This window comes from Condylura cristata, unplaced genomic scaffold (assembly GCF_000260355.1).
Source record: "Condylura cristata isolate star-nosed mole 26May11 unplaced genomic scaffold, ConCri1.0 scaffold00036, whole genome shotgun sequence".
Taxonomy (NCBI): domain Eukaryota; kingdom Metazoa; phylum Chordata; class Mammalia; order Eulipotyphla; family Talpidae; genus Condylura; species Condylura cristata.
This window is the reverse complement of record NW_004567137.1, coordinates 12,454,589-12,467,822: the sequence shown is the minus strand read 5'-3', so window position 1 is coordinate 12,467,822 and position 13,234 is coordinate 12,454,589. Positions and strand designations below refer to the sequence as shown.

At 41.2% G+C, this 13,234-nt stretch overlaps 1 protein-coding gene across 1 annotated transcript in view; it reads right to left on the bottom strand.

Moving 5' to 3' along the window:
- Nucleotides 1–13,234, bottom strand: part of GRIN2B (glutamate receptor, ionotropic, N-methyl D-aspartate 2B) — a 410,955-nt gene that overhangs the window by 295,102 nt on the left and 102,619 nt on the right. Inside the window, exon 2 of the mRNA XM_004693259.1 lies at nucleotides 1,896–2,324. Within this exon, the coding sequence (XP_004693316.1) occupies nucleotides 1,896–2,306 (411 nt within the window). The 5' untranslated portion in view covers nucleotides 2,307–2,324. The remainder of the gene's footprint in view (nucleotides 1–1,895; nucleotides 2,325–13,234) is intronic.

Genomic DNA, 13,234 nt, shown 5'->3' with positions numbered 1-13,234 from the left:
AAAAAAAAAAAAAACAGTTAAAAAGAGATCACACCTGCATAGCAAGAATGCCCAGCCCACAATAACCACACTGCAAACAGCTAGTGTGCATATGAGCACAGAAGCTTGGTCTCTCCACCTGGTCTGTATTTTCCTTCCTCTTGTCATCATCCTATTAACGTTTTTATAGGAGACAACACAGAAGCAACCAACCCGTTCAGCCTAGAAACTTGTACTGGGACAAGGTGATGTTGAAATTACTAGGATAGCACAATAACCCACATATGCAATAAATGCACACACACACATATGTGTGTGTATTCCACCTGTTGCAAAATAAACATTTATGATTCAAAAATTTGGCTGGTGCAGCATGGTGTCTGTTCTGTGTAATATTGTGTCTCGAAAACACCACTGCTAATGTATATTATTTTTCTAAGAACCATGATGTTTCCAAAAACTACTTGAAGCAATAAACAGCACATTTTCTAAAGGTCATCTACATTTTCCATGCTGTCTAAGCTTATCCTTCTTCATTACAGAGCACAGGCCACAGGTACCAGCATGTTTTCTAAGTTCTCACCCTGCATCCATGTGAGAGAAAGTTTACGTTCCTCGTTCCTTGGATGCTACTGAAGTTCCCTCCACTTAGTACTTTCCACTTGACCTTTCCTGGAGGGAATAAAGGAAGCTCCAGAACAGACTCTAGTTGTCATCTCTGTCTGCGGCCGACAGATGGCGATAGTGATCACATAAGGTTATTTTCTCCAGCCAAGACCTACAGGGAGATGGGTCTCAACTGGCCAAAGAGCAGGCTTGTGCTATCTGTGCTCGGTTTTTGAAGTGTTGACAAACATCATTAACCCCACAGCATGCCTTTTAAGTAGGAAAAGAAAGGTAATTTTGGAAGTGATGATAACAAGCACAAGATGGCAATGCAAAGGTAGAGACGATTTAAAAAGCCCAAAGTGATGAAAACAATAAATGTGCACTTGTGGTGAAATGAATCATTCGAAGGACAATACCCAAGTGAGAAGTGCTCTATCTAAGCAGTGAGCAATAACCAATAAAGCGAGGGGAAAATAACTCAATAAGTGAAAACAGCAGACACAAAACACAGCCACAAACAAAACACTCAGCAGTTAGAGAATAAGCATTAATGTCAGAGGTAATTAGTTTGTCATATGACAATTCATCTAACATTAATGTAGGAGAGGTGAGGACTGATTTGAGAGCTTAAAGCAGTGGTTCTCAGCCTTAATTGCACACTCACATGCTCCGGGGAGCTTTTAAGACTCCCGAAGGTGGGAACAGATTTCCAAACCTCAGGAGGAGGGACCTAGGCTTCAGCAGCACTGACAGCCCTTCAGGAGATTCTGAGGAGCGAGCAGTAGCTAGGGACCGCGGCCTCTAAACCGACATGGGGAAATGCAGCTGCTGCTGGCTCTTGGATTCAAATCCACTCAGATAGACAGATCCATGGGAGAGGAACATGGACACCTTGGCCAAAAGCACATTCCTATGATATGAGGATCTTCAGAGAAAGAAATTATCTGCCTCATGGGATTTTCTTTATATTCTTGAAACTCAATAGATGAGCAGGGGGGAGCATGGACTACTAGGGTGGGCCCACCTTCAAGTTTGGAAGCAACTACTCATACATGTGTTTGAAGAAAAGTATCTCGGAGGGCTACAAGCTTCAACATCTCTTAAGTCACGTCAGGGAATCCATTCTCAGGCAAATAGACACACAGACCCACTCCCTTTCCTTTCTGGCAATCAGACTAACTCCCAGTCTCTCCATTCCCTCCTGTTATCTTCCCCCATCACAAACACGTTTTTTTTAATAAAGCAAATGGAGCATTTCTGTCTCAAATGCACCCCCAGGCTGTTCTCACGGCAGCCCCCCTGTTTACCTTGTCTGCCATTATCATAGAGGAGCCCCCATGGATGCCCAGGATGGGGGTGAGAGTCTGGGCAGAGATGAAGTCAAGGATCTGGGCGATGGCTTCCTGGTCTGTGTCGTCGGCAAACACCACCCCCTGGATCTTCCTGTCAGACATGAGATCACAGATGCGGGTGATGATGCTCTTTGGGTCAGTCTCATTCATGGCAACCAGCTCCACGCGCGGCACCACGGAGAGATGGTGGAAATCATCTTTCTCGTGGGCATCCTTGATGGCCACCTCGTCGGAAGTGCCCACGAGGATGACAGCGATGCCAATGCTGGGGGCGCTCTTCTGGGAGCGAGCTCTGCTGCCTGACACAGCCAGGACAGCCAACACCAACCAGAACTTGGGAGAACAGCACTCTGCTCTGAGCTTCATCTTCAACTCGTCGACTCCCTGAGAGGACACAAAGAAAGAGAAGTTCAAGGGTGAACCGCACCACATCACCAATGCATGAGGGCAGAACCCTGTGAGCCCAGAATTACGGATCCCCAGTTTGGCTGATCATCAAACCCATCTTGTATTGTCTAGCCTAGTCTCCCCTCATTCGTGTTTGCTTTGCAGCATGAGAAGGAAAAAAAAAAATCTTTCAGAAGCATCAAAAATCCTTGAGCCAGACAGTGAAAGATACCTTGCTAAAGCCAGCAGCAGCTAACAAGGGAAAGGCTGCAGGAGGTGTAGGCTTTCGGGATGCCAAGGAGGGGGGGGTCTGCAAAAGGGGGTCTGCTGTTGTTGAGTGATCGTGAGTTTCTCCTCTCATACCCGCCCTTGAACTGCTCTCGGGTCAAGGGGATGGCCAAGGTCAGGCAAACTGAGCAGCAAAATGGGCTCAGCAGTGGCTTGCAACAGAACATGGTCTCGGCAAGCTGGACACAGAGAGCCACATAACCATCTTTTTGTTGCTTTTGTGTTCACCTCACAGGGCTGGAAAATTCTTCGCCAACCCTTTGGGTAGCTGGCTCTTTATACTAAATCAAAAGAACAGCTGATGTGTGGGCAATACTTTTGAACACATCGCTACTGATTCTTACAAGAACCCAGTGAGAGGAAAATAAGATATTATCTCCATCGGATCGATGTCGAAGTGAAGGCTCCAAGAACCTAAGAGGTCCAAGCCCATGAGTCAATTAGGTAAAACGAACCTGAACCTGGATCATTTTTTTTTAGGCCAATTTGCATTCCATTGTGTTATACCACACTGTCTCTCAGCTTCTATCACCACAAGGAAGCCTCCATTCCCATTTGTTTCCAGTGATCTGGAAGCATGCTGATGTGCAGGAGGCACCTTTCGACACTCTCCAGTGTACTGCTGATGGCACCCTAGCGCAGACTCACCCAGAAACTGCTGAATTGTATCTGCATCACCCTTTTACCTAGACCCTCCAACACATTAACGTCCACCTATTTCCCTTCAATCTTGCTTTGCACTAGACTGAGGGCACGTTTTCATGAAGCTCAGACATTTCTCTTTACATTTCTCACCGTTCTCCAAGAGTTCCTCTTAAACAGAACTGGCCTGGCCTATGTTGTTTTGGTTTGTTTTAAGCAATCATTTATTGTAAATCTGTTGTGTATAAGGCACTCTGCTAGGCATTTTCTCCAAGGTAATCTCTTCAGTCCTCATAGAAAGCCTGTATAATAGTCATTTTATTCCCATTTCTCAAATGGAGAAACGGAAGCTCAAAACGGTTATGTAATTTTCCCAAGGTCAATGATATTATAATGCTACTTGTGTAGAAGCACAGCATTTTTATACTCCGAGGAAATATTCTACTAACTGCATCCAGAACCAGAATCAGGAATTCTCATCCTGCTACAAAGACAGAGTGTAATCAAGGATGAAAATGCTGCCTAGTATCTCCAATTTCTTTGAGGAATAAGAAAAGTAAGAGATTCAGATCTAAAACCTTTGAGAGTTTAGCTAACAGAAAATTCGGTAAGAAAGTGTTGTCTAAAGAAAGCAAAGGATGTATTCAGGCTGAGCACACTGACTGCAAAGGGCATTAATGATTTGGGAGTAAGGTGCTGGGACATTTTGTGGCTGAAGAAGCACAAAATCCAATCCAGTTCTTGGCAGGAGACATTTTGGAACACTTGCTGTTGAATTCATCCTTCATCTCTGCCAAGAAGAAGACCTGTATTGATTGCCTTGTCCATCTCTTGTAAATAAGGAGAAAAGCCCAGTGGTTCACAACTAGTAACGTTTACTCCAGACAACTTTCTAGTCTTCATGTCTCTGTGGAAACTGGGAATGACTACATGAGTCCTAGAAATCCCCATTCAGCAGTCCAGCGGGAGAGTCAGGCCTGAATTCCTCCCCTAGAGCAGACTCAAAGTAACACTGTGTACAGCTGAGCCGCACTGAATATTCAGATGGCTTAAGCAACTCAAAGAGCTGTTGGCAAAATAATAACAATAATAATCTCTTCCATTTCCAGGACTTGTCCTCAAGGAGAACAGAAAGATTTAGATTTTGGCAAAACTAGAGGCTGACTCCATTCCGATGGGATTCGAATTCTACAGTTACAAGTCACTAAATCAGATTCCTTCACGTTGAAGAGTGGTCCACTCTGCCATGACAGTTTATTAACTTTAATGCACTCAGCACTCTCCTACTTTGATGTTTTATTTGCTCTCTTTAAAATATCTCTTCTGTTCCTCTGGGGCACCTCACATAATATATTATGCTTTGTTATGCAATGGCTAGTTGTGACACTCAAAGAATGGAATCTGGTCTTACTGAGTGTCTCTTTTATACTCAGGACAGAGCAAAGCACTTTACAAAGCAATACATTACAGGAGATACCAGTAACACAGGGACTCTGAGACAAACAAAGATGCTGCTTTGAATACAAACTCAATTTCACACATTAGAAGGGGGTTCCCTGAGAGGAAGCATGCATTCCAAGATAAGTAAATTGGTTTTGCTTGCTTCTACCAACAGGTCAGCTACTCTAGATGCTCCCACTATGAGAAGTTTTGTTCCCTCTCTCTGCTGCGCTCCTGCCGGCAGCAGTATTGAGCACTGTTTTGGGGGGCTCTCCCCACAGTCTGCATGCTCTATTTAAGCACCTATGTTAGTCTATAACAACGAAAGGATGATGTGCTGCCTGTGCTAACTGGCTGGTGGTCTCCTGGGCACTAAGGACCTTTTCAGTTCTAAGCTCTTATTGATCACCTACTACCTGGCAGACATTATTCTTGGTGTTCAGGATACAACTCACATACACTCCCCCCTCCAGGACCACAAGGCAGCAGTAGACACAGACAGAGAAGATCTGGTCTCATTTCTAGTCTTGGGTGCAGTGGGGCCTCACATATAATAGGAAAAAGACCCACTGAGTGGAAGCCAGTTAATTTCTACCTTTTTAAAATTGTCAATATTTTGACCATAATAGTGACTTATTTCATAGTGAGAGATATATAGTAACATTTTTCCTATAACCTACCATATGGCAGCCACCAGTACTGCCAGGTGATGCTCATGTATTGTTAAATCACAGTGAAAGCTCATGTCCTAATTTCTCTCATATTACAAAAAAGGAAGTTATATTCTTTGTCTTAGTACCAGGATCACACAGCTGATAAGGACAACCTCCAGTTCCCAACCAGTTTGTCCCCAAAATCCTTTTTTACCATTCTGCTGCCTCTCAGGTATAAACATGAATGAATGAATGAGCAAACAAATGAGTACATGAGTGAATGAAGTCATCAACAAAAACCAAACTGCATTCTATTACCAGTTCCATATAAACTAAGTACTCTAGGATGGGCAAAAAACTGACCACTGTCTCTACTTCTTCAGGGGTGAAGTCAGGATAATATATCTAACCTACATACCTGAAAGAGTTTTTGAGGATCAAATGATAATATGTATATGGAAGTGCTTTGAAGAATTTAAAATACTCTGTAGATGCAAAGGATGTTACCTTTAAGTTTCTATGGAGGCTGTTCAAGGAGCCTAGCTATTTATGAAAGCATCAAGTCAGCATGTGGGAGGTGGGCGTGAGAGAATGGCAGACAGAGCTGAGAGGAATGTTAAGAGGAACTTCACAGGGGGCAAGAGATATCATTTTCCGGACGGTTATAACTCCCTGAAAAAAAAGTCATGTAATGACCTCGGGGTAGCAGCAAATTCTACTGATGGCTTTCCAGATGGGAAGCATAATTCAAGAGTCATGCAGTTATTCAGGGTTATTAATGGGAATCAGTGGAGCTCAGCACCCCCAAGTCATGCTGTGACATCAGGCACCAAGTAGGACTAGAACAAAGCAAGAGAATGGGAGCACTGATGGTACAGGACTCTGACTCCATGAAGGCCAAGCTGAGTGGACCCCAGGTCCACAGCAAACAGGAGACACAGCAGCCAGGCTCACACACACACCTGCAGATGAGCACAGCCAAAAGCAGCCCACACCAGGAACCAAGTGAAGACACACGTGAGTGAGAAGCTGGATCAATCCCATCTTCCGAGAAAAGCAAGTGGTGGAACAACCCTAACCAGAAGGATAAATGGGATTTAATAGATGATTAAATCAAGTTTTCCAAGCATTATCCTTTAATGCAGTCAAGATGCTGTTTGGAGCAATCCAATTAGGCAGACTGTGATTAGAATATGATGGACAGCAAGTAAAATGAAGATTAAAAGTGCCAGGACTACACATCAGGTCCAGTATCCCAAATGATACTGATGACAGAAATCCAGGAGACATATGCTTAAAATTTGTCAGATTAGAGTGTGAAGAGAAACAATAGATTCTGTCCAGCATAAGTGGAGTGAGTCTGACCTTTCTGAAGGTCAATGTAGTACTATCTATCAAAATTTAAATATAAAGATAAAATAAAATTCATAGATGAAAGTGTCAAAAGTGACAATGAGATACGCCACCTACTAGTATCAAGAAGATGCAATAATCATGAATCTAAAAATACAGGCTAAGCATGTATAAAGCAATAAACAAATTATCCTGGGAAGAAATAGATTGATCCAACGAGCAAAATATAAACAATGACATCCATGATTTTTTAAAAAAGCAAAAGGTTGAACTAGTTCAGATACCTAGAAATACACATACACCAGGGGACACATTTTTTAAGTGAATGGAAAATATAAATCTACAAAAAGTCTGAAGACACTACAAAGAAGCAAAGAAACAAGTGCCACTTTTCTCAATTACCCCTCCCATCGCTGCTAAAAGAAAAGGAAGCTTTTAAAGTACATGGCTTTACAGAGGAAGTGCTTTAAGGAAGAAATGAGCTTTGCTCATATAAGTTGAACAAGATAGGAAAAGAAGGAAAATGTAATTCTAAATCCGCATAATTATAAGACAAGAAAAGATTATCATAGACTCATTTCACTTAAGAATAGAAAGGCAAAAAAAAAACATCAAAGTATTAGCTACCCAAAACAAACAGCCTATTAAAAAAAAAAATCATCATTCTTCTCAGGTGTGGTTTACATGAGTAATGCAAAGATGGCTTAATTTCAGGATACCAAAATAATTCACTGCTTAAGCGGTCTAAAGGGGATATGTACATAAAAGTTTTCTTCCCAAAAAAATGAAGAAAACCTGTCTGATTAAAAGAAATCCCTATTTATGAATTGAATGTTCAAACACATTTTTAGAAACTTTTAACAGAAAATGAAGGCGATCATCATCTTTGAGCTAGTAAGAGTTAATATTAATAGCAAAGGAATGGTCACATCCTTTTAGATACTGAGAAAATGTCAGGTTGATGTGCCATTACTATTGGATATTCTCTAATAAGTCAAAAGAAATAGGAAGGTAAATTTAAAAAAATAAAAGTTTTAGGAATGGAAAGAAAAAAAACTAGCATTATCTGAATATAATCACTATCTATTCACATAGAACATCCAACAGAATTTTAAAGCTATTAGTATTAGTAGGAGAGGATGCAGAGAAAGAGGAGACTATTACCCTTCTGGCAAGAATGTAAACCAATGCTGCCAATATGGAAAATATCTAGATTCAGCTTTAAAAAACTAAAAACAGAAATACTGAACAACCCAGCAATCCCACTTTTGGCTATCGATCCAAAGAATATAAAATCATCAATGCATAAAAACTATATGATCAACATTGTTGAAGCACTACCTGCACCAGGCAGAAAGTGGACATTGGACACAGCCTAAGTGTCCATCAAAGGACAAGTGGGTTAAGAAGCTGTGGCCCCTCCACACGATGGAATACCAGGCAGCTGTGAGGAAAGATGAAACACAGCTATTTACAGCAAAATGAAGGGATTTGAGGAACTGTGTGTTGGAAACTAAGTCTGAATGACAGAAACAAACGCTGGGCATTTACATAACTTGACTAAATAAAACACTCACAAAATCTAGCAGACATTAATAAATGCAGTGAAGGCCCTGAGGTTAAGGAGAACGGAAGGAGAAAGGAGTAGGGAATCGTAAGGAGTGATAAGAGGAACGCTTAGTGTGAACATGAGGAGAGCTAGATTGCCAGATAAATGACACTCTTAGAAAACACCCATTGTTTTCTTCTATTTTTTAAACTTAAAAAGTGTAACAGTCAAAGGGAGGGATAGGGGGAAAAACGTAACAGTCATAATGTCAATAGCAACTATCCATGATTTAGGAATTAACAAAAACCACAAAAGACCTCTGCAAAGAAAACTTGAGAGGCTATGAGAAGAGATGAAAGAAGTCAAACAATGTAATCACATCACAGGGATATTATAACATAGTATTTTAGAGAATTCTATTTTCTCCCAAATAATGTGTAACTTCAAGGTAATGTTTATCAAAATAGCAGCAGTGTTTTTAAAGACATTTCATTAGCTTATTCTAAAATGTATGTGGAAAAATAAAAATATATAAAAAAACAACTCAATTAAATTAGACATCCTTATCTGCACCGATACAGAAAGAGTGCCATGAACCAAGATATAGGATCAAGTAAATGGATTTAAAATAACTTTTGAATTAGCAGATTTTTTAAAAATGTTTAAGTTCCAAGTTCATTTTAGCCTTTAAATTAACATTTTTAATTTCATTTCCCTCAAAGTCTTGACACAAAGACTGTACAGACAGTGGATAAAAGATATATATGCACATTTTAACAGAAATTTATAATACAAGTGCAGGTGATTACCTGCATTTTTACCAGCAACTTCCCCTCAAGGTTTTTATTTTGTTGTTTTTTATTTGTTGTTGTTGTTGTTGTAAGCATTCTGCAAGAGCAGACATCAAACTGTTCAAAGATTCTTTTCTAACATCTGTGCACGGTTCTTAATAATAATTAATTTATATGCCTCTGAGGACAGTGTGCGCAGCCCTACTGAAATCCAAACCTTTTGAAACCTGATTCTGATTATTACCATTTGGCAACGAATTAGGGCAATTGCATGTATTGGTTTAACAGCAAAATATCATTTTCAAGTGTTAATAAAAATTATTGGCTTGTCACTGATGATTAAGCAGGTGGAAGAGGATGGGGGGGCTAGATGAGAGTTGAACACCGAATATGGGCGACAGATAATAAAAAGAGCAGCAGAAGAGGACAACAGGGAAATCTCAGCTGGGCAGGAGGCCAAGGGGAGAAGGCTGAGACGGCAACAGCGAGCCAGGGGTGGGCAAGGACTACCAAGCCAGTCATCGACCCAAAAACGCTTGGATAATGAGCTGCAGATACAAGGCCTGTGCGAAAATAGATTTAAAATTTAAGACCATATCAAAAAAAAAAAAATTTAAGACCATATCAAGATGGTTTACTCTACTGCTGAAATATACTCCCAGTCCACGCAATCCTGGACAAATTCCCTTCCCCAGGCCCCTTCACCCCAATTCCACTCAGTCCCACTGACTATGCAGTGTGGAGACAGCAAAGCTTTGGAATTGGAAACACATTCTCAGTTACCCCTAACTTGGTATGTGATTCCCTACCTCTCTGACGCTCAGCTTCTCACCTGTTAGCGTGAAACAAATGCTTTCATAGGATGACTGAGGAAATGGACACATTTAACAAATGCTTATTGAGTGTCATCCATGTACCAGAGAATGTGCCAAGAGATGGGATACAATACCAAATGGGACTCAATCTACAAGGTGCCTTTATTTTAGCCTAGTGACCAAAACAGAGGGTCACAGGGTATAAGAGTCAGAATAAAACATTCCCATTGTTCCAGAGAAGATCAGAAGAGTAATGAGCTAAGCTTGTGAACAAGCTAAATAACCAGATAAATGAAGTACTAATGAAAATAGAGAGAGACATTGCAAAAAAATAACAGAATGTTATTACGATATAAAGAAGAACTCAAGGACCTGGAAGTCAAAAGATCTAGAATTGAAACTTGGCTTTGACACCTTGGTGGGGGGGGGGGGGAAACACAGTAAATTAGATGACCTGCATCTCAATTTTTTCATTATAAGATGGGTCCTCATCCCACAGAGTTGCTGTGAATGCTAAACAAGTTTACTTGGAAGCATCTAGCAGGTTCCTGGTATTTACTTATGGAATGTGAATATACTCTGCCTGGAGATAGATAAGGAGCTCCTTTTGCCTCAAATTACTTAGAACAGAATCAAAGAACTCCTTCCTCCCTACTGCCCTCTCCTGCTTTAGTATAGTTCCTACTGACCCTAGAAATAGGCTGTCTTAAAATGTTAAAATCTACAGGTAATAACCTGATATGCAATAGAAACAATATTTTGGATTTTAAATCATAGGAATCCATCAGCACCTACTCCTGCTCTCCTTGTCAGTTACTAAACAGACATCAAATTTTGTGCACAGTATGACAACTTCAACTACATCAATATAGTCATCCATTATCTTCAGAATACAAAACTTCATTCACTACCTGCATGGAGTTAGGAAAACAGAGCCTAACTTTCACTCCTCTGATTAGTGAGATAGTTCTTGCATGCCCTATTGAAGTAAAGGCAGGGTTTATATCTCCTTGATCTATGTGTATTACTTAGCAAAGTGTTGGCATATGGGAGGTGCTTAATAAACATTTATTGGAGATGGGATCCAACACTGTCTCCAAGAAAGAGCCAATAAGGAGAGTGTTGGATAAATCAGGACAAAGGGACAATGGTATGTAACGGACAGACTTAGATTTACGCCACAAAATTAAGTGTAGTGTATACACAGATAAATTCTCAACAAGGAACACCTGAAACTCATGTAATATTATAGTGTAATGTTGCTTCAATAATGTAATGTTGTGCAACAATACCAGAAGGAGCCGCCGCTGTCCATCAACACTGCTATATGAATGCACAGTTCCAGCTTCTCTACTCCCCAAGGATGATGAAAAGGGAAAATACCACAAATACCAATATCATTTCCATCCCCATGTTATTACATGGGAATCACCCTTGGTCAACACTGTTGGTGGACGACTGCCTACATATCAGAGAACTTATTCACACATATACACATGTGCATAATTCAAAGCCTCTACAAGTGATACATATATGTGTGTATAAATTAGTCCACTACCCTGGGTCTTTGACGAGCATCGCACCCAAGCATGATTCGATCTTCATTTCATAGCCAAAGTCTTAAACAAGACTCTGAAGAAATGAAAGACCTTGAGAAGAGCACAGGGGCAAGACCAGAATTAAGCAAGATAGGCCTGTCATTTGAGCTGGCTGGTTATCGGGTCTAAATGCCATCATCTGTTCCTTAATACCAAATGCCATTTGTTATGCATTCAATCCACATACCTATGAACCACACAACCAACCCTAACGAATTTGAACTCCCTTAGGTCCCTCTAACATCACATGTGCAACAGAACACCTACTCAGAGAATTCATCGTACGTCGAACATAAGCAATTTTTCTCACCCTTCCTCCTTGTTCCCATTTCCTCTCCAATCACTGTAGACAATGGGGAAGGAGAAGGCATATACACTGAGGACCAGCAAACCTCAGGTCCTGCTACAGTTCTGTCACCAACAAGCCATGTGACCTAGAATGAATTGCTCATGTTAAGCCCCTCTGTGGCTCTACTTCTTTCCCCGTAAAATAAAACCAACGGCCTGGTTGACTTCAAATTCTCTTCCCCCTGATTTGGGAATTCCTGTGTCCTCCACTGCCCCTTCAAGGACAACTCACTGTCTACTCTTGAGTCCTGAGCCTGGGAGTACAATGGACTTCCTCACCCTCAGCTTCCAGTTGGGTTTGATCAACACATAGCACAAGCCCCGAGGGACATGCAGACCTTGCTAAGGCCTCTGAGTAGAGGCCTGCATCCTGCCTCAGGTACCCCAATGGAGTGCTTTAGGACTTGACTGATGGAGACAGCTTTCATGAAATGACTTTCTCCACACATTGTCCCTCCAAATTTCAGAAAACTTGGCATTCCTCCTTTGGGACTACTTGGTGGTAGCTACCTCAGTCTTTACTGGCTCCAGGATACAGGACTGCCCACACCTTGGTAGATGTTCTTTTTGGTAAACAGTCTTCACATTAAACAAGCCGGTACCATCTGCTTGCAGCACCATCCACACATGTCAGAGCCTCCTCCTGCATTCCACAAGGAGGCCTCGGAGCCTCTCGGTCAAAATAGTGAAATCGGGACCTGAATTCCAACACCACCTGCCACTGAGGAAGGAAGGGTGCTGCTCATCCTCAGGGCCTGGTTTGCTTATCAGTTCTGGCAGCACGCTCCAGGTCAGGCCCTCTGCAAAGAATGGACACACCTCCGCAGAATATTTCAGAGCACAGCCCTCGGGCGCCAGCATTTTGAACGTGAGGAATGTGAAAGCACAGGGAGTCAGAAAATACACCATGCAATTACCAGAATGATGACAAAGCAAACCCACAGAAAGGCAGAGCATTTTCATGAAGGAGAATGTGGTTATTAGACAGAACATTACAGCGCTGAACAAAGTGGCTAATGAAGCCCAGACTTGCTCGCTTTCTTCTCTCTGATGTGGATGGTAGCCACTTCATTTAAAAAAAAAAAAAAAAAGGTGAATTTTAGAATCAATTTTCACTGCTGAGTGCAAAGCCAAAATACAAACCAAAAAATAGGCCAACATAAGAAAACATAAATATAGGATTTCAAGGAAATATACCACAGTTAACTTAGCATTGTTTTTCTTAATATATAGAAAAGCTAGCAGTGGGAAAAGAATGAAAAAATGTTTGCAAATGTCTTGCTGTAACAATGAACTGGTTGCAATTTGGTCAACCTTTCTACTTCATTTTGTGTTTTAAAAACAGAGCTGCTCTTTCCCTCTAAAATCCAGTTTGTCTATACTACTGCATCAGGATAACAGGTCTGAATTACCATGTCCGCCATCACCGT